At 44.8% G+C, this 22,556-nt stretch overlaps 1 protein-coding gene across 1 annotated transcript in view; it reads left to right on the forward strand.

Moving 5' to 3' along the window:
* hydin (HYDIN axonemal central pair apparatus protein) overlaps positions 1–22,556 on the forward strand; it is a 541,323-nt gene that overhangs the window by 152,416 nt on the left and 366,351 nt on the right. Inside the window, exons 12-13 of the mRNA XM_052028752.1 lie at positions 9,264–9,487; positions 11,789–11,856. Coding sequence (XP_051884712.1) covers positions 9,264–9,487; positions 11,789–11,856 — 292 coding nt within the window. The remainder of the gene's footprint in view (positions 1–9,263; positions 9,488–11,788; positions 11,857–22,556) is intronic.

Here is a 22,556-nt window from a genome sequence, read left to right on the forward strand (position 1 = left end):
TCCTATTAGTTTGTTATCTGTTTTCTTGCAGACTGGGTCTGTTTGACATTTTGCACTTCAGCAAGGGAGAGCAGCTTCCATTTTAGCATCTGTAAAAGTCCTGTATAAAAGCATGGAAAAATCCTCCATTTATGTGGCACCTTTCAGTACACACAGGATGGCACAACGTGATTTACTCATTGTGGTGTAGACACAGCCTAAGGAAGATCCCACAAAGCACACATAAATGAATGTCTAGGTAAACTACTTGTTGTTCAGTGAAGGATTTTAACCAGGACACCTGGAGAATTCTATGAACCTCGATTAGTACCATGGAATTACAACAGGCAGTCATAGAATCATGGAAAATATGTGACAGAGTGGGATGCCATTCAGGCTTTCTTGTCTATACAGTCAAAAAAAGACCTACCCAAACTAATTCCAACATCCAGCACCAGGTCCAAAGCCCTGCAGTCCTGGCTTTTCAGGTACACTTTCGGGTATTGTTTAAATAATCAGGATTTCTGCCTCTAACATTCTCTTGGGCAGTGAGTTCCAGAGTTGTGGAACAGGGAACAGGGTACACAACAGAGTTCAAGAGCCTCATCATACCCTCTGAATGAGAAAAACTTCCTTATTTCTTTCGTAATCCTTTCCCTAATTCATTTAAATCTTTCTCCCTGGGCTTTTGATCGCTCTTCTTAGTCCATCCTATTCACTCTATCTAGGCCCCTCATAATTTTGTACTCATCACTTCACTCCTCAACCACTTCTTCCAAAGGAACCGACTCCAGCCGATCCAATCTTTCCTCATTGCTACCATTTTCCAGTGCTGGCAGCTTCTTTGTAAATCTCCTCTGCAACCATTGTGCTGTTATCTGTAATGTGCCCACCAGAACTGTACACAATACTAAGCTTTGCAATTATTATTGTGTATAATTCTAGCACAACCTCCCTGTGCTTGCATTTCTATGTCTTGCTTTTGTAAAGGAATGCATCCTATATTGTAAGCTTAAAAGGCATTGAATATTCCATGATGGTATTGGTCATCTGTTCATGTCGTGTGAGAAGTGCACAGGACATCTAGTCTGAATGCAGGAGGAAGCAGTGCACCACCACTCTTTGAAGAGACGCTAAATTATTACAGGATTGTTGGGCATTGAATTGGAAGAGAGCTTACGACGCCACTGAATGAACTAAGCCAGACTCTTCTTGCACCCACACAGCCATTCTTGTTCATGGCCTTTCCATGCCCTATATAACTCAGTGTGCGTCTGTGGGTCCGATCGCCCTGGACCTCACAGTCCTGGAAGTGAGTTGCAAGGTGTAGCTAGGGCTCAGCAGTGACTTTAGGTCTCAACCAGCATACTGCTGAGGCCACACTCCCATAATATCTTGACCAGAGACAAGACAGGGGATGGAACCTAGTCTCAAAGTTGTCAAGACATTGCAAGAGTTGTAAAATGTCTGTGATATATGGAGACATTTAAATACTGTTAAAATTTCTTCAAATAATTAAAGAAAATTAAATAACGAAATAACATCGATTACACACACATGAATGTTTCTTGTTGATTAGTGCTTAAATTTAAATTAAAAAAAGAAATACTGCAACTTACATTTTCTTCCTGATCTCCAGGTCAGTATTCAAACATTGATTAGTATTGTGTTCAGTTGTCTCATCCTTCATGTGCATCCTTTAGTACAAAGCTTCCATGTGCTTTGCCTTGCCTAGATGGTGCACCCTCACTGAGTGCAGTCAAACTGGTTGCTCACTTGCACTGCTAGAGGCTGCAGGATGACTTTGCACTACTCTTCATCTACAAAGTCCAGTTTCAGATTGCACCATGTGTGGCAGCACTCTGGATAAGGTGGCTGGTAGGCAATGGCATTGTGGTGGGAGCACATGCACTGCTGTCCTAAGAGAACGGCAGGCATTCTGGGCATTAGAATGTAACAGCAGAAAAGGGAATAAGATCATGGAGTCATGGTGAAATACAGCACGGAAACAGGCCCTTTGGCGCGCTGACCTTCAACCATCCATTTACAGTAATCCTGCCTTAATCCTGTGTTATTCTCCCCACATTCCCATCAACTCCCCCCTTCACAGATTCTACCCCTCACCTACATACTTGGGGCAATTTACCACAGTCAGTTAACCCACCAGCCTTCACACCTTTGGGATGTGGGAGGAAACCAGAGCACCCGGGGGAAACACACACCGTAACAGGGAGAACATGCAAAGTCCAGGTCGGGACTGAACTTGGACCTCTGGTGCTGTGATGCAGTGGCTCTACTGGCATAGGGAAATGAGATACAATTACAGTAGGAAAAAGTACACTATTAGATGGGAGCAGACTGAAAAACTATGAGGAAGTCAGAGGCAAGTTTAGAATGCAAGTGTGTAATTGCATAAGGTGTGACTATTAAGGTTGGTCATGAGTATGTGTCGGAATTGATGTTGTTGATCAAACTGAAACATGGCTTTAAAAAGGGAAGGTTGGCACTTAATATTCCTTAAACATACACGTTCAGTAGTTTGAGTTAGAAGATTAGGGCTAAGATGCAAAAGGGTGCTATCACACTAACTGGGGATATTATTGCCAGCCACCAGAGAGTGAGATGGAGCTAGAGGAGCAAATGAATGGGGAAATTACAGAAATATGCAAGAAGTGTAATGGTGATATTGGGGTATTTCAATCACTCAACATTAATTTGGCTAATGTTAGAGTTAAGGGCAAAGGAGGGGATGTAATTTCTGAATGGTGGTCAGGATGCCATCGTTTTTCAGTACATTTTCAGTCTGACAAGAGTGGAGACATCTGTGGATTGTGTTCTGGAGAATGAGGTGGACCATGTGGGCAAGGTGTTAGTGAACACTGTCACTGGAAGGTGATAGCACCACCACTATTTTTGTAGCAATGACTTGGATGGAAGTGATGAATGGTAACAATAGTAAGGGACTGCAAGAGAACTTGGACCAGCAGAATGGGCAGACGTTTTAATAAAGAGGAGTGTGAAGTGATTCATTTTGGCAGAAGGAACAAGGAGTAACAAAATACAGTAATTGTCACAGTCCTAAAGGGGTGCAGGAATAGAACCTGTAGATGTCTGTAAATCTTTGAAAGTGGCAGGAAATATTGAGCAAAGGGTTGTAAACATTTAGAATCTTGGCTGTATAAAGAGAGACAAAAAGTACAAAAGCAGAGAGGTGATGTAGGGATGGTATTGGGGTATTGTATCCATGTTTGGGACAGCAGGCTGGTGCAGTGGTTGGTATCGCTGCCTCCCAGCTCCTGACCACGGCTATTGTCTGTGTGGAGTTTCCATGTTCTCTGTGCAATAGTGTGGATTTTTGCTGGTTGCCCTGGTTTCCTCCCCTGTCTGAAAGTTATTGGCTGCCAGAGTATGTGGAATCATAAGCATGTGTGCAAAAGAGTAAGTTTCATGGGTACAGGGAAAATGAGGAGAACGGGAATGGGACTAATGTGATGTAAGCTTTTCCAGTATGGCCACTCTCCCTACACTCAGTCTATCTGTAGCACCCACACATCTTACACCTGACATACTCACAGGTGCATGCTGACCCTGGCTCAGAGACAGGAGAGTACTCCTAGGCACAGCATCTATGTTGGCATGGGATGGATGCTGGCAACCATGGACTTGGAGCCCCTTGGAGTTTCAGAATTCTTAGCAGCAGATGACAACATGCACTGAACTCATGTCTTTCTGTTCTCCATTCCGCTCACTGCTTTGTGTTTTCTGCCTCTGTACATGTTTCCTGAGTGCCCCTCTTACCTAAGTATTCACCTAATCTTTAATGTCCTTTTGCCTTTATCATGTACTGCTGAAGATCCCACTTGCTCAGGGCTCCTCCATCACCTGCTGAGGAGGAGAGCTTCGGTGAGGAAGAGAAGGTCAACTCTGCGGCACTGTGTTTGATACCCCCACACACCAGCTCAGTTCCTAACACTTCGAACACATTTTACGGGATGGGACACCTGGCATAAGTAGGCTGCAGCCAGGATGGGGAATCAGGGAAGTATTTGGAAGCTCCGTGGACGCTGAGATCTCACACTGATCCTGCTCAGAGGAGGGTTATGCCAGAGCAACCAGCACAACCAAGCAGATGCATAGTTGCATATTGAAATACTTAATGCATTGTTAGGCCTGCCAGCTGACCTGGAAGAGATGCAGGTTACCCGGGGAAATCCTTGAACCTTTTGCAGAGCTTTTGCTGCAGCCTGGAGCTAGCCGTGTCAGTCATTATCTGGTGGGTGCCTCTGTGGCACTTGGCACCACACCATCGGTGTTGTATTGAGTGAGGTGTCAGCTTTCAAGGCAGCATGGGGTGAGACCTACAGTGGGAGCTCAGTTTGCTTGCTGACAGTTAGATGGAGTCAGCTGCCATCGTAGCACAGGAACTGATGGTTGGCCTGGGCTTGGAGGAAGCGACAACAACAATGCGGTCTTGCCTCCACCGGACAGAAGACCCAGCATGAGAGAGAGAGAGAGGGCCTGCAGTTCCGTATAGCAGCGATCCACAGCCTTCTCAAGGATGACAGCATTTGTGCACCACCACTGACGGTTTGACAGTTTCCTCGTATTTCTCTTCAGCCTGGACTGCCATCTATACCTCACCCTGGAATCGAAGCCCAGTGCTATTTGCATTGACCTTCATGGGCATCCACTGTTGAGCTGAGATTTAACTGATTTAATGTATGAAAATTGATTTGATTATGAAATCTGCTTAAAGGAAGGTTAAAGAGATTTCTAACACACAGCTCATCATTGGTGTGCATCATGAGATTGTTATCTTGACGACTTGGTCTGCAACGTATCACAGACATCCCTTTTGTCCTGTCCACCGCTGACTCTCCGCTAAGACAGGAGATTATAGACGGCCATGACAGAGAGATGCATGGCATGGGAAGTGGATCATTGTGAATTATTGGAAACAACCATGGAAGATGCTGGAAACACTCTGTGAATTATTTTTTCTTTATTCCATGGCTAACCTTAGACTTTGGAAAAACAGATGGGTGATGTTGCTGTGGTTATGGCTAAGTCAATGCGATAATGCTGATCAGTCCCCTACCATGTCACAGTGCGTGGGAAGAAGTCAACTGGTATAGGCTTCACATCTAGATTGTCCTGCTGATAACACAGGAAGGAATTTACAGGCCATTCCTAGCTAACAAATGGGTTCTGTTTTTACAGACATCCTTAAGTTGATTTTGTCCATGGGTCAGAAAATCCACAAAAATCACTCAGTATGGTAACCATATTGCCACAGTATTGTAATGAATGGTATCAAAAGCACATGAGACTGATAAGAAAGAACAATTATTGAAAGTGAAGAAAGAGAGGAAACTAGTTATGCCATTCATAGGAATGAATGTATGTATGTATGTTGGACTTTTGAATTTAATATTATGGAAGTTTGTTTGTATGTAGGGGTGTCCGTAAGTCAGGGATTTGTAACCCAAGGGTGGCCTGTACTTCATGACTCCTTGCAGACTCCTGGAAATCAGTGCCTCTGGGAATGAGCCCTTCTGTCCCATCCCATGTCGGGTTTTCTGACAAGTGCACCTAGTCTTTGGGATGCCTCATGTGTTTTCCTTGTCATGCAGTCATCACTGAAGCACTCATGGCAGAGGGACTAAAGGCGGGAGAAATTGGCTCTGAACTTGCCGAAAGTTGGAATTTCAGGTTGGGTGCATGGCCTGTGAAAACACTGGAGGTAACGAACAGCTGAACATCCGCCAAGGTAAAGGCGGTTTGTGGTGCATGGAAAGGGGATGAGGTAAGTGGTCCAATCAAAGTGACTTTCAAATAAGTTTCTTTTATATAGCAAATTAGATAAATATGACGGCATCAGCAGGGCGGTTCAGAGTGTTTGATGTACAATATCTCTGTACCGTAAATGTTGCATCATTTGGATGAAAGTCTCGGTAAAATGCTGCACAGATGCACATTGTTTCGCTATTAGTGCCCTGATGCATAAAAGTGATGAGCTGTGTGTTAGAATTTCTTTGTCACTACATTGTACCTTCCCAAATTTTGGTTGGAAGCATTTTCTGTTCATCCAGCATTGGAAGTCACAGGTCACGAGAGACAATGGTGCCCATGAAGAAACTGACACCACATTTTCAGATGATGTTGCTGAGTCAGAATAGATAGGTAAGAATAGTAAGGGAAGCAAGGCTAGAACTGTGGGAACTAGTGGACATCTAGTACACACAAGAATAGAATCCTTGATAGTCACCTCCCAGCCACAGATGGACAGATAAGAATGAAAGTCAAAAAGAAACTCCGCAGTCTGCAGCAGTGACCCTGAGCTTCTGGTTGCCTGTCACTTTAATCCACCATCCCACTCCCACTCTGACCTCTCTGTCTGTGGTTTCCTTGAGGGTAAAAATGAGTCCAAACATAAGCTTGAGTTTAAGAGACTATGTTTGAGACATTTAGGCAGATACTTAAATAAATAGGAGGCATAGGTGGATAGGAACCTAATGCAGGCAAATGGGATTAATGTAAATGGGCAAAAATGTTGGCATGGAGGGACTGTTCCTGTGCTGTACATCTCTGTGACTCTAAAACAACACATCATTTTTGGAAGGCATGTTGTAGTTTGCAGGATTCTATTGAATTTTCTTGCTTTAGATGACTTGCCCTTTCTGCTTGTATCAGGGCTGGCCATTTGTGCTTGCTAATTGTCTCTCCTTTTTTTCTGTCATTTGTATATTCTGGCCTCCTGGGCAGGTCTGTCATCACCTAGATTTCACATCATCAGCTACATGTTATACAATGAGTTCAGGTGACCATTCAATGGCTCGCCATCATTTCACTCTTTATAATCCTAAGGGTTACAGGAAGCAGAGAATGGGGTTGAAAAACAAAATCAACCATGAATTGAATGATGGACCAGACTCGATGGGCCAAATGGCCTTATTCTGCTCCTAAATGGCCTAATTCTGCTCCCAGACCAGCCGTCAGTTGTGGCAGGGGGAACATGCTACAACGGGCTACAAAATGAAGTCGGGCAGCACCGCCGACAACAGTGCTTCCCTTCCTGATGAGCTTAACGCATTCTATGCACGTTTTGAACAGAAGGGGATTGGTTTGTAACCACCCACCCCGACAGCCTCCAATGCAACTCAACCTGTGGTCACCGTTGAGGACGTAAGATCAGTCTTTCAGAGAGTGAACCCAAGGAAAGCATCTGGCCCAGATGGTGTCCCTGGCTGTGTCCTCAAATATTGTGCTGATCAGCTGGCAGGGGTATTTGCAGACATATTTAACCTTTCACTGCGTCAATCTGAGGTTCCCACCTGTTTTAAGAGGGCCACTATCATCATGGTACCTAAGAAAAACAAGGTAACATGCCTTAATGACTACCGACCAGTGGCTCTGACACCCACAGTCATAAAGTGCTTTGAGAGGCTGGTCATGGTACACGTTAACTCCAGCCTCCCAGAAAATCTTGACCTACTGCAATTTGCCTCCCACCGAAACAGGTCTACAATGGATGCTATCTCCCTGGCCCTACACTCATCTCTGAAGCATCTGGACAGTAAAGACACCTACGTTAGACTATTGTTTATTGACTAAAAGCTTCGCCTTCAATACTATAATTCCAAGCAAACTCATCACCAAACTCCAAGACCTGGGACTCAACACCTCCGTCTGCAACTGAATCCTCAACTTCTGACCAACAGACCGCAATCAGTGAGGATAGGCAGTAACACCTCCAGCATGAGTATTCTCAACACTAGTGCCCCACCAGGCTGCGTCCTCGTCCCTCTACTCTACTCTCTATATACTCATGACTGCATGGCCAGATGCTGCTCTAATTCCATCTACAGGTTTGCAGATGATACCACTGCAGTGGGCTGTATCTCAAATAATGATGAGTTGGAGGTAGAGGGCTTAGTGACATGGTGTCATGACAACAACCTTTCCCTCAATGTCAGCAAAACAAAAAAGCTGATCATTGACTTCAGGAAAGGGGGCGGTGTACATGCACCTGTCTACATCAGTGCTGCTGAGGTCGAGACGGTTGAGAGCTTCAAGATCCTAGGAGTGAACATCATCAATAGCCTGTCCTAGTCCAACCATGTAGACACCATGGCCAAGAAAGCTCAGCAGCGCCTGTACTTCCTCAGGAGGCTAAAGAAATTTGGCATGTCCCCTTTGACACTCACCAACTTTTATCAACGCATCCTATCTGGATGCATCATGGCTTGGTATGGCAACTGTTCTGCCCAAGACTGCAAGAAACAGTGGAGAGTTGTGGACACAGCCCAGCACATCACAGAAACCAGCCACCCCTCCATGGACTCTGTCTATACCTCCCGCTGCCTTGATTAAGCAGCCAACATAATCAAAGATCCTATCCACCCGGGTCATTCTCTCTTCTCCCCTCTCCCATCAGGCAGAAGATACAGGAGCCTGAGGGCACAAGGACAGCTTGAGGACAGCTTCTACCCCACTGTGATAAAACTATTGAATGGTTCCCTTATACGACGAGATGGACTCTTGACCTCATAATTTACCTTGTTATGACCTTGCACCTTATTGTCTACCTGCACTGCACTTCCTCTGTAGCTGTGACACTTTACTCTGTATTCTGTTATTGTTTTTACCTGTACTACCTCAATGCACCGTGTAATGAATTGACCTGTACGAATGGTATGCAAGACAAGTTTTTCACCGTACCTCAGTACATGTGACAATAATAAACCAATACCAATGTATCTTATGGATTATTACTGACATTCCTGTTGTTCCACCCATTAGCCTCTGCCACCTTCTCTGCTGCTTAGACTAACTTGCTTTATCTCTTTCTCAGTTCTGATGAAACGTCTTTAACCTGTAACGTTAACAGTTTCCCTTTCCACAGATGCTGCCTGACCTGCTGGGTTTTTCCAGCATTTTCTGTTTTTTTTTAATTTTAGGTAAGAATGGAACCCGACATGTGTGGTTCTGTCTGGAAGGGTTGATGCTAAGGCATGCTAAGGAGAAGGGCAGCAGTGAGGGAGGCTAACTTCATCACAATTCCGCAGATCCCGATAATAAATAGGATATTTTGCACTCCTTGGGCAATCTTGGTTAACGATTGGAAGAGATACAGTATAAAATGGCTGCTGATTCTTTCTTGATTATTTGGTTTACTGCACAAAATGATTTTGACAAAGGCCATTTTTCCGAAAGGAAACAAAAGAAATATCTGTATTTTTCAAACAGAGCAGCAGTTTTCTCATTATGTATTTATTTTTCAGATATTGATGACGAACAAGGGTGACATCCTTGCTGCATACAGCCTGATGCCTGCATTCACTCCCATTGGCTCCTGCTTCAGCATCAGCCCAAGTTCAGGGTCACTGTTGCCAGGTGGTTACCAAGCACTGGATGTGACATTCAAATCCAACATTCTTGGGGAATTCCTGGAAGACTTGTTTTTTTATGTGCAGGGGTCCCCTAAACCAATCAGTGTGACTTTTAAGTAAGTGCTTCACTTTGTTTCATTTGTTGGTATTTTTGGTTGTAGTCTTTGGGTAAAGGATAGCAGGTGGTTCTGGGAAACAAGGATGTTGTTGGAACTAGAGGGCCTGACTTATAGGAGAGACTGGACAGGCTGAAACTGTTTTCCCTGGAGTGACGGAGACTGAGGGGTGACCTTATAGGTGTTTATAAAATCATGAGGGGCATAGATAGGGTGGATAGTCACTGTCTTTTTCCCAGGGTAGGGGAGGCTCACACTGGAGGGCACAGATTTAAGGTGAGAGGGGAAAGATTTAAAGAGCACCTGAAAGGCAAGTTTTTCACACAGGTGGTGGTGGGTACATAGAACAAGCTGCCAGAGGTAGTGGTCAAAGACATTTGGACACGTGCCTGGATGGGAAAGATTTAGTGGGATATGGACCAAATGCAGACAAATGGGACTAGCTGACGAAGACACCTAGGTTGGTGGACACCATGGACAAGTTGGGCCGAAGGCCCTGTTTCCCTGCTCTATAATTTTATGGGAAAAGTTTACACCATCTGAAATTCTGCCCAGGCTCCTCCACTGCACCCATCACAATCCATCCCTCTTAATACCCAGGGCCTTATCTTTACAAAAGTATTTACTTTTACCCTCTAACGCCCATATTATGGCCTGCAGGCCAGATTCGACCTGCTGCAACTCTTGATTTGCCCTGATGAATAGCCCAAGAGCAGATAATCTACTGCTTATGAAGTCAATAGCAACGTGCATGCTAGAATTTCCTCTGTCACTGCAGAGAGTGGAGACTGTGGAGGAAGTATTGGGGAGTGGACTGTTGAGAGGGAGCAGCAGGTGCAGCTGAGGGTCAGAGGGTGGATTGAGTCCATTGTGGATTACTCAATGAAAAGACAGACCTGGACAGTTTAGGGCAAAGAGTTTCAAACAGGGCAAATACTAGGACAGGAAAAACATTCAAGACTTGATGGGCTGATGTGTTTGGAAAGAGGAGGTGGCAGATGGATGGGTTGGGAAAGGTGACTGAAACTTTAGACCTTGGAAACATAGAAAAACTGCAGCACAATTCAGGCCCTTCAGCCCACAAAGCTGTGCCGAACATGTCCCTACATTAGAAATTACTAGGCTTACCCATAGCCCTCTATTTTTCTCAGGTCCATGTACCTATCCAAAAGTTTCCTAGAAGACCCCATTGTATTCACCTCCACCACCATTTCCGGCAGCCCATTCCACGCACTCACCACTCTCTGAGTAAAAAAAACTTACCCCTGACATCTCCTCTATACCTACTCCCCAGCCTCTTAAACCTATGTCCTCTTGGACTGGAGAAGCAGTCATGATTTGGAAGTAAGGGGCCTGGAGTGTGAATGGGGTGATCAGGAGGGGTTGTCAGAGAGAAATTCAGGGTAAGGGAATCATGACATGGGGGACTCTGTTGTAGACATCAGCAGTGAGGATGCGGGTGGGTGAGGTGAACTTTTAAGGCAGAAAAGCTTAAGATGACACTTGGCTGGAGGAAGATGAAGTCCTTGGACTCCTTGGCAATAGACCTTTACATAACGCAAGGCAAACCTCAACCTGCTGATTAGTTCTGCTTCAGTGTTTGAGGCCTGGGATTTTGTACAACTGACATCAAATGAGTCTTCACTTTCCACAGAGGTGCTGACAGCAATTTTGGCCCCTGATTTTCTACTTGGAGTTTAAGCACAATATTTTGGGTATCCTTATTTTCTACTGTTTAATCTATCAATGAATCTCACAGTCATTGAGTGAAGGCGGTATAGGATTAAAAGGATGGATTGAAAAAAATGTTTTTTTTCAACTGATTAAAGTTGGGAAATAATTTATCCAGACTAATGGGTGAATTACATTTCACAGCCTTGTAAAGTGGTTCTGATTATTTACACTGTTGTTTTAAAGCAACCTAGAGTTCTTGAGCATTATTTTAGCAATTATGCAGCACCTCAGGTTAGTTTCTCATTTCACATTTTTTACATGCATTCAGTACGTCCTTTGAATTAGTTTCTGAGAGTAATCTCGCAGGGAACTTAATGTAAAATGTCGACTCCAGTTTCAGATGGAAATTTTCTGCTGTTCTGTTATAAATGGAAAGAAATTGCCCAGATTGTTTCACTGCACTGTTGACGCATTCACCTTGCATTTATTCATTATCATTGAAACTTGCTGAGTGCAGGTGCTGTGACTGCTAAGAATTAATCTCTAAGTGACCTCCTTGCAGATGCATTGTTAATTGTTAACCCCACTGCTGCTGAAAACACACTGATAACTGCATGTTCTCTACAGGGGACATGTCATTGGACCTACATTTAATTTCAACGTGCCTTCACTGAACTTTGGGGAGATCTCCTTTGGTGAGTGTGTAACAAACTAACGCCCCACAGCGGTGGTGAGAAAAATGTGGAAGAGGAGGAAATTTTTTGCATTGTTTAATAATGGGAAGTGAAGTCATTTGCTCTACTGGCATTTTCACATTTGTACTTAGTTAAATGATTGGTACAATAAATTTCACCCCAAATAATTCCTTTCATATCAAGAAGGTGGCATGGTAGCGTAGCAGTTAGCATGACGCTATTACAGCGCCAGAGACCTGGCTCATTCCGGCTGCTGTCTGTAAGGAGTTTGTACGTTCTCCCTGTGTCTGCGTGGGTATCCTCCGGGTGCTCCGGTTTCCTCCCACATTCCAAAGACGTACGGGTTAGGAAGTTGTGTACATGCTATGTTGGTGCCGGAAGCGTGGCGACACTTGCGGGCTGCCCCCAGAACACTGTATGCAAAAGATGTATTTCACTGTGTGTTTTGATGTACATGTGACTAATGAATATATCTTATCTTAGAAGCTGGTTGTGTGGGCTCATTGACTTTAAGAGAGGATATGTAAATAAAGCACCTTTACTCCTACATTTCCCTTCATGAGTTTTATATCTCGTGAGCTACAAAGCCCACCACACTGAGAGCCTGGTATTAACTTGGGCAAGCTGGGTTCAGGAATCATAGTCTGATTCTTTTGGTAAAATAGCCAGAGATAATGCTTTCACTGAAATATCTTGTGACATATGATTAGACAGCATCCATTTATATTCAAATCTATGGTCATTCAGTGGGCACCGGCCATTAATAATATCTATTTTATGCCAAGCTGATTGATTATTTTGTCTATTGTTACTGATATGTCATCCGTGTGAGCTTTAAATTGCTGTTCTGCATTAGAGACAATTCTGTCATTTTTTTTTAAGTTGGACAAATTGATGCATTGGAAGAGGTATTATAAAATCAATTAGATTAGCTGTGGATGAGCAGGATACAATTGTTATTAAGGTGCATTCAGACAAAAAAAACTTGCTTTCTCAATTATTCACTTTGTGCGCACACATAGGAATGGTGTTTTTTTCAGTGTAGTAAATAACTTGGAATTCTTTAAATGGGCAAGTGATCTCTCCACTGATATCCGTGCAAGTTAATTGAGGAGAAAAATTATATCATCTGGAAGTCCCCTAGGCACAATTATTATAAACATTCTCACTATTCTACTTCAAAGTTATTTGCCAAGAAGTTTATGTCCCAGATGCTTAGCTACAATGGCCAAGGCACCTTCAGGTCTCTTCTGAGGTCTCTATTTCTTTGTTCCACTTGGGCAGTCTAACAACCCAATAAATTTTCCAATTTCAGGTACGCCACACCCCCTGTGTTCCTTTCCCTCTCCTGATAGTCCACCCAGGTTCCCCTCTCCCTTTTTTCACCTTTCCCATGCCCATCTGCCCATCACCCACACATCTGCTCTCCTGGGTTTTTTCTTCTCCCTGCCCTTCCCTTCCTATCTCCTCCCTCATCTGGTCCCATCTGCCCACCATCCCTCCTTTATATGTTCCACTTATCACCCTCTACCTTCCCCCTCCCCTCACCTGTTCCTACCTATCACCCATCAACCTCTGCCTCCACACTCCACCTCCTCCTCCTGGTTCCATCTGACCATCGCTCCCCCACTCTTCTGCTTCCACCAGCCCTGCCTCACCCCTCCCTCTCACCTCTTTATTGTGGAAATCTTCCCTGTCCACCCTCAGTCCTAATGCAGGGTCCTGATCATCCCTTTGCCTCCACAGATGCTGCTTGACCTGCTGAGTTTCTCCAGCAGTTTGATTTTTGGTCCAGATTCCAACATCTACAGGTCTGTGTTGTTGATGGCCACAAGGCATGCATGGTGCCATCTGGTACACTGACAAGGGAATTGTACTGAGATGTTTCCTGATGCATGCATTGATTTCTGAATCTAATGGGCAGAAAGAATAAAGAAAAGTAATAAAAGTTGCCCAGTGATGAGGCATGGTGGGAGGGATATTTGTGCAGGTCCGAGCTAACCTTTGGTTGTTAGGCCCATGAGAAGTGCAGCAAATCTGTTGAAGGGTTTTGGGTAGGAAGCTCAGGCAGTGTTGACTCAGAATTTAAAATCTAGAACTCCCCACCCAGCAGTACTGTTTCCTTCACCAGAAAGACTATAGCAGTTTAAGAAGTTGGGTCACCATATGAAGATGGGTAACTAAAAGCTGGTCTTGCTAGCAATGGTCATATCCCAAAAAATGAGTAACAAAGACTACCTGATGATTGATGAGTGTGTGGACACCTTATGTCTGGGAGATTGGGAAATCATACTGAGCCATGTTTCATAAACCATGTTCACCAACCAAAGCTTTGAATGTTTCCCTCAACTACTCCATTCACCATTGGAATGAAGCTTGACTGGGATATTTTTGATTCAGTGGTTGTGTCTTGATGTTGGTGTGAGGAGGGGAGATGGGGGCATGGGGAAGGAGGTACAGGTCATCCTCAGGTTATGGCAGGGTTCCGTTCCTGCGAACCGTTCGTAACTCGAACAATTCACACTTTGGAAATACAGACACGAATCAAGTCCCCACAAGGCAGAAGGTGCCTGCAGCCCCTCAGCAGCTGGCAAACCTACCTCACCGGTCTCCCAAGCACTCATTCGTACAGCCCATACTTAAGTAAAGCATTTGTAAGCTGGGGAAGACCTATATATTTCTATTGCTTCTGACTAGCTTGTCAGTTGACCAGTGTAAAGTAAAAACCCCTTGTTTATGGAAAGCCCTATAGTTCTCATGCAAAGGAATGAAGTGAGTTTTTCTCAGGGAGGTACTAGGAGCAGGTGGCTAGTGACAGATTCTACCCAGAGCTGTGGTGGATTTAGTTTTGAGGGAAATATTGCAGGGAAGGGAAGCTTGTGGTTGGAGTGATTGCTGCCAGGGCAGTGATAACACTCAGGAGAGGTTGGCGAGAAGAAATCATGCTGGGGCAGGAGCCAGCTTAACTCTCGATTCAATTTTTTGACATTGAAACCATATTGCAAATGGTAATGTGGTTATTTTGATGCAGACAAGATTTAATACATTACAGGATTACAAACTACACTTGAATAGATGGAATTGTAACTTCTTAAACTCTAGTTATTTAGTTGAGGCTTATTTTCATACTCTTTTACAATTTAGAAGAAGGCCCATTGGTTCATTAAATCTATGCTGGCTCCTAAAGAAATCTCAGCAATCCAATTCTCCATCTATTTCTCTGTAATCTTACATATCCATCAACTCCACCGTGATTCTCCAGCCATAGACTTACACTAGGGCTAATCTGCAGTGGCCAGTGAACTTACCAATGAGCACATCTTTGGGCAATGGGAGGAAAATGAAACACCCAGGAGAAATCCAGGGAGAACCTGTGAACTCCACACACATAGCTTCTTTCCACATTGTCCCCTAAATAGTAAAGGGATAGTCGACAACTTTGGGTCTGATTCAGGATCGGTTCTGGGACCTCTACTTTTTGTGATATTTATAGATGACTTAGATGAGGGGGTGGAAGGCTGGGTTAGTAAGTTGTGGACGACACTAAGATCGGCGGTGTTGTGGATAGTGTGGAGGGCTGTCGGAGCTTACAGAGGGATATTGATAGGATGCAGAGGTGGGCTGACAAAGTGGCAGATGGAGTTCAATCCGGAGAAGTGTGAGGTGGTACACTTTGGAAGGACAAACTCCAGGGCAGAGTACAAGGTAAATGGCAAGGTACTTGGCAGTGTAGAGGAGCAGAGGGATCTGGGGGTTCGTATTCACAGTTCACTGAAAGTTGCCTCACAGGTGGAAAGAGCAGTTAAGAAGGCCTATGGGATGTTGGCTTTCATAAATCGCGGGATTGAGTTTAAGAGTCGCGAGGTGATGATGCAGCTCTACAAAACTCTAGTTAGACCACACTTAGAGTACTTGTGTTCAGTTCTGGTCACCTCATTATAGGAAGGATGTGGAGGCGTTGGAGAGGGTGCAAAGGAGATTTACCAGGATGCTGCCTGGATTAGAGCGTATTGAATATGAGGAGAGGCTTAAGGTGCTAGGGCTTTATTCACTGGAAAGGAGGAGGATGAGGGGAGACATGATAGAGGTATATAAAATATTGAGAGGAATAGATAGACAGTCAGCGCCTCCTCCCCAGGGGCACCAGTGCTCAGACAAGAGGTCATGGCTTTAAGGTTATGGGTGGGAGGTTCAAGGGAGATGTCAGGGGGAGGTTTTTCACCCAGAGAGTGGTTCGTGCATGGAATGCACTGTCTGGGGTGGTGGTGGAGGCAGATACATTGGACAGGTTCAATTGGATAGGCACATGGAGGAATGTGAGATAGAGGGATGAGCGGGAGGAAAGGCTTAGATACTGTGAGGGTGGTTTGATGGACAGCACAACATGGTAGGCTGAAGGGCCTGTTTTGTGCTCTATGGTTCTATGGTACTGAATGTTGACCATCGCTTTGCCTCCACAGATATGGTTTGACCCACTGAGTTCCTCCAGTAGTTTGTTCTTTCCTCCAGATCGTGTAGACAATGGGAGAGAGTGGGTATCGAGTGGTGATGACTGTGGGCCAAGAAGCAGCTAAGCTTGTTGGGAGGGAGGAAGTACTCTTGCTCTTTCAGGCACACTTGCAGTCCTATAAATACAGCAAAGACTTGGGGCCCTCACCACATTTCAACTGTAGTGTTAGTGACTTTTACTCAAAAACTAACTGTGCCAAGTTGTACTGGAACAGCTATAACACAAGTTGCCCTGGAGCTATGACCCAAGGGGTCATAATCTCAGGATGAGTGAATGCCCATTTAAAATGGGGATGAGGAGGAATTACTTCTCTCGCAGCAATCATGCATCTTTAGAATTTTCTATCCTGGAGATCTGTGGCCAGTGAATCATTTAAGGCCACAAAGGATTTTTGGTCTATTTGTGAGTCAAGGGAAATGGACAGAGTAATGGAGCTGAGTCCCAGGTGGGATCAAGCTGTGACCTTACTGTGGTGGAAATAATTTCCACCTGCTTGCAAGGGTGGATTGTCATTCTGGTCCCAAATGGGCCCTACTTTTTCCCTGGTTACCATCTTGCCTTTAATATAAAATGCTTTTTGGATTTTGTTTATCCTGTCTGCCAGTGATATTTCATGACCCCTCTTTACCCTCATAATTTCTTTTCTAAGTGCACTCCGACACTTTCTATACTCCTGCTGCGCTTTCACCATTTCAAATATTCCACAGGCTTCTCTTTTTTTTATCCAATCCTCAATTTCCCTTGAGATCCAGTGTTTCTCTGTTGTCCTTACCTTTCACTCCGAAGGGAACATTTTGGTCCTGAACTCTCCATATTGGAATAGATTGATTATTGTCACTTTTACCGAGGTACAGTGAAAATCTTGTTCTGCATGCTGTTCATACAGATCAATTCATTACACAGTGCATTGAGGTAGCACAAAGTAAAACAACACAGAATGCAAGAGTAAAGTGTCACAGCTGCAGAGAAAGTGCAGTGCAGGGTAGACAATAAGGTGCAAAGTCATAACGAGGTAGGTTGTGAGGTCAAGAGTCCCATCTCATCGTACTAGGGAACCGTTCAATAGTCTTACAACAGCGGAATAGACTGTCCTTGAGCCTGGTGGTACGTGCTTTCAGGCTTTTGTATCTTCTGCCTGATGGGAGAGGGGAGAAGGAGAAAATGTCCCGGATGGGGTCTGTGATTATCCTGGCTGCTTTACCAAGGTAGCGAGAAGTATAAACAGAGTCTATGGAATGGAGGATGGTTTTCGTGATGTGCTGAGCTGTGTCTCCGCAGTTTCTTGTGTCCCAGGCAGAGCAGTTGCCATACCAAGCCGTGATGCATCCAGGTAGGATGCTTTCTATGGTGCATCGATAAATGTTGGTGAGGATCAAAGGGGACGTGCCACATTTCTTTAGCCTCCTGAGGAAGTAGGAGCGCTGGTGAGCTTTCTTGGCCGTGGCGTCTACGTGGTTGGACCAGGACAGGCTATTGGTGATGTTCACATCCCAGGAACACGAAGCTCTCAACCTTCTTGACCTCAGAGTTGAAGTAGACAGGTGCATGTGTACCGCACCCCTCCCCCAACACACCCCCCTTCCTGAAGTCAATGACCAGCTCTTTTGTTTTGCTGACATTGAGGGAGAGGTTGTTGTCATGACACCATGTCACTAAGCTCTCTATCTCCTTCCTCTGACTCATCATTATTTGAAATACGGCCCACTATGGTGGTATGATCTGCAAACTTGTAGATGGAGTTAGAGCAGAATCTGTCCATGCAGTCATGAGTGTATAGGGAGTAGGGGGCAGAGGATGCAGTCTTGTTGGGCACCAATGTTGAGAATAATCCATGCCAGATTTCTCTTCTGAATGGCTCCTACTTGTTGGATGCAGACTCGCCTGTAGGTACTCCCAAAATACATTCAACAGGTCCTGCCTTCTCTAATCCAGGACTGTAACATTCAATCCATTCTTAAACCCTTTCCATGACTACCTTGAAACTTACAAAGTCATGATGACACACAGCACAGAAACAGGCCCTCTGGCCTACCATGCCCATGTTGATCATCAAGTACCTAACTACACTAATCTCATTTAAAAGCACTAGGTTCATAGCCTCTTATGCATTGGTGTTTTAAAGTGCATGTGCAGATACCTAAATGTTGTGAGAGTCTCTGCTTCTGTCATCTCTCAGGTAGTGTGTTCCAGACTCCAACCACCCATTGGGTGAAAAATATTCTTCCTCAGATCCTCTCTAAACCTCCTACTCCTCACCTTAAAACCTATACCTCTGCCATGGGGAAATGTTTCTTAGTATCTACCATCTCATAAGTTTGTACAGTTCCTTCAAGTTCTGCCTAGCCTCCTCTTCTCCAAGGAAAGGCAAATCTAGCCTAACCAGTCCCTCCTCATAACTGAGACACTCCATCCCAGGCAACATCCTGGTGAATGTCCCCTGCACCCTCTCCAGTGTAACCACATTCTTCCTTTAAGGTGGTAACCAAAACTGCACATAATATTCCAGCTGTGATCTAATCAATGTTTATAAAGTTGTACCAAGTGTTCCTTGCTCTTACGGTTCTATGCCCCAGCTAATGAAGGCATGCATCCTTATGTCTTCTTCACCACCCTATCCATCTGTGCTGCCTTCCTCAGGGATCTACAGACTTGTACACCAAAGGTCCCTCTGTTTGTCAATAATGCATAGGGCCCTATCATTCATGTTATCTGTCCCTACCCTCATTAGACCCCCTCATAATGCATCGCCTCACAATTAACAGGATTAAATTCCATCGGCCTTCACCTGACCAATTTACCAGCTGATCAATATCATCCTTTAGCATAAGGCTAACCTTTGTCACTATCAGTAATACCTCCAATTTTCATGTTAGCTACAAATTTAGTAATCATATCTCCTACTTTCACTATCTCTAAACTGCTCTGCCTCTACACACTCTAACCACTTGCCCAGCAATGTTTCCATAAGATTAGGGTCCAGTACTACCCCTTTTTCTCACGGCTATCTACATACTGGCTCAAAAAACTCTGCTGTCAATCAGTTGGATTTGTAGAAGCTTGATAATCTCAATCAAAAAGAATTAGAAATTGAAAACATGTGGAAGGAGAGCATGAAGCCTCTGTGAAAGGTTTTGCTGACTAATTCATCTTTTGGATTGGCTGTCCTTACCAATGAAGTGCCTCAGATAAAACTGGAATTGAGCGGTTTACAATGGGGTTCAAAATTACCTCAATTTTAACCTTGAAGTACTTGTGAATTTGTTCCCAAGAAGTAAAAGGTGAGGATGTTTTGAGAAGAACATAGAAAGAGGGGAAGAAATAGGCCACACAGCCCTTTGGGACAGCTCTACCATCCCATAAAATCATTGCTGATTGGACTTTGGGCCTTTCCACTTCCCTGCCTGATCCCCATAACAGCTGATTCCCCTGCAGTCCAAACATCCATCTGTCTCAGCCTTGACTCACCAACCACAGCCGTCTGGGCTGGAGAATCCTAAAGATTCGCTGCTCTAGCTGGGATGGATGCAATGGATTGAATGTGCTCTTTCTTTGCTGTAAGTTCTACGATTCTGAGATCTCATCAGAGCAGACCCAGCCCCCACCATCACTAAGGAAGCAGACCCTGACCCTAAAGTGGAGGGAGAGGATGCTGTGGCAGATACCAGCTTACATCCAGCTCACATCCCCTGTAGCCATTCCCCTCAGTAGCAAGTATACCCCTTTGGATTCTGCTGCGGGAATGACCTATCAGGGCACAGCAGCAGCAGCCAGGTCAGTGACACTGTGGCTGGCTCTGAGGCTCAGCGAGGAAGGGTTAAGTCAGTCAGAGCAACAGTGACAGGAGACAAGATAGTTAGGGGGGGACAGACAGGAGGTTTTGTGATTGTGAAAGTGATGCCAGGATGGTGTGTTGCCTTCTGGGTGCCAGGGTCGAGGATGTCTCAGAGCGGCTGCAGAACATTCTCAAGGGGGAGGGTGAGCAGCCAGAGGCCATGGTGCACATTGGGACCAATGACATAAGTAGAAAGGAGCAAGAGGTCCTGCGCAGTGAGTATAGGGAGTTAGGAACGGGGGCTGAAAAGCAGGATCTTGAAGGTAGTAAATTTCTGGATTACTCCTGGTGCCATGTGCTAGTCAGGGCAGGAATAGAAGGATAGAACAGATGAATGAGTGGCCGAGGAGCTGATGTAGGGGCAGGGTTTCAGCTTCTTGGATCATTGGAAACTCTTCTGGGACAGGGGCAACCTGTACAAGAAGGACAGTTGCACCTTAACTTTGGGGGGGGGACATCCAATATCCTGGCTGGTTTGCTCATTCTACTCTGGAGGGTTTAAACTAGTTTGGCAGGGGGATGGGAACCAGAGCACTGGGTCAGAAAGTGGAGGGATGGAGAAGAAGGTAGATGTCACGACCAGCAAGTATTTTAATGCTGGGAGTATTAAGGGTAAGGGTGATGAACTTAGAGCATGGGTCAGTACATGGACCTATGATGTTGTGGCCATTACAGAGACTTGGTTGAGAGGGGGACAGGACTGGATGCTTAATGTTCCAGGGTTTCGATGCTTTAGAAAAAGATAGAGAGGGAGGTAAGGTGGGGGGGCTGGAGTTGCAACCATTAGTCAGGGCCAATATCACCAGTTACACTCAGAGGGGACATAATGGAGGGCTCATCATCTGAATCTATATGGGTAAAACTCAAAAATAAGAAAGGTGTAATCACTCTGATGGATTATACTACAGACCCCCCCAATATCCACCAGGACATTAAGGAACAGATATGCAGGCAGATTAGGGAAAGGTGCAAAAACAACAGGGTTGTTGTTGTAGGTGACTTGAACTTCCCCAATATAGACTGGGACCTCGTTAGTGCAAGAGGGTTTGGTGGGGCAGAATTTGCTTGGTGCATCCAGGAGGGTTTCTAAAATCAGTATGTAGATAGTCCAATGAGAGGAGGGGCCATGAAAAGTCCTTGGCAAATAGGATTAAAGAGAATCCCAAGGCATTCTATACATACATTGAGCAAGAGGATAACTATGGAGAGGGTAGGACCACTCAAGGATAAAGGAGAGAACATGTGCTTGGAGGCAGAGGATGTGGGCGAGGTCCTAAATGAGTACTTTGCATCAGTACTCACCAAGGAGAAGGATGTGGAGGACACTGAGATCTGTGTGGAACGTGCTAGTATGTGAGGGCATGTTTGAGATAAAGAAAGAGATAGTGTTGGGTCTCCTGAAGAACACTAAGTTGCATAAGTCCCCAGGTCCTGATGGGATATACCCCAGGTTATTGAGAGACGCAAGAGATGAGATTGCTGAGGCCTTGACCAAGATCTTTGTGTCCTCTCTCACCACAGGCGAAGTTCGGGAAGAGTGGTGAGTAACTAATGTTGTTCCGTTATTCAAGAAGGGAGATAGGGATAATCCTGGAAACTATAGACAGGCGAGTCTCACGTCAGTGGTAGGGAAGCTATTGGAGATGATTCTTAGGGATATGATTGATGAGCATTTGGAAAAGTATGGCCTAATTAGGGACAGTCAGCATGGCTTTGTGTGGGGCAAGTCATGACTCACTAACTTGATTGAGTTTTTTGAGGAGGTGACAAAGGTGGTTGATGGAGGTAGAGCTGCGGATGTTGTCCACATGGGTCTTAATAAGGCGTTTGACAAGGTCCTTCATGGGAGGTTCAAACAGAAGGTTAAAATGCATGGGATCCATGGTGACTTGGCCATTTGGATTCGGAATTGGGTTGCCCGTAGAAGACAGAGGGTGGTGGTCGATGGGATTAATTCTGGCTGGAGGTCTGTGACTAGTCATGTTCTACAGGGATCCATACTGGGATTTCTGCTGTTTGTGATATATATAGTAAGTTCACAGATGATACAAAGACTGGAGCCATTGTGGATAATGTAGAAAGTTGCCAAAGGATACAGCGAGCTATGGATCAGTTGCAGATATGGGCAGAGAAATGGCAGATGGAGTTTAATCTGACCAAGTGTGAGGTGTTGCATTTTGGGAGATCAAATGTAAAGGCACAGTATATGGTTAATGGCAAGACCCTTAACAGTGTTGATGTACAGAGGGATCTTGGGGTCCAAGTCCATCGCTCCCTGAAAGTAGCTGCACAGGTTGATAGGCTGGTGAAGAAAGTGTATGGCCTGCTTGCCTTTATTAGTCAAGACATTGAGTTCAA

This window comes from Pristis pectinata, chromosome 13 (assembly GCF_009764475.1).
Source record: "Pristis pectinata isolate sPriPec2 chromosome 13, sPriPec2.1.pri, whole genome shotgun sequence".
NCBI classification, from domain to species: Eukaryota; Metazoa; Chordata; class Chondrichthyes; order Rhinopristiformes; family Pristidae; genus Pristis; species Pristis pectinata.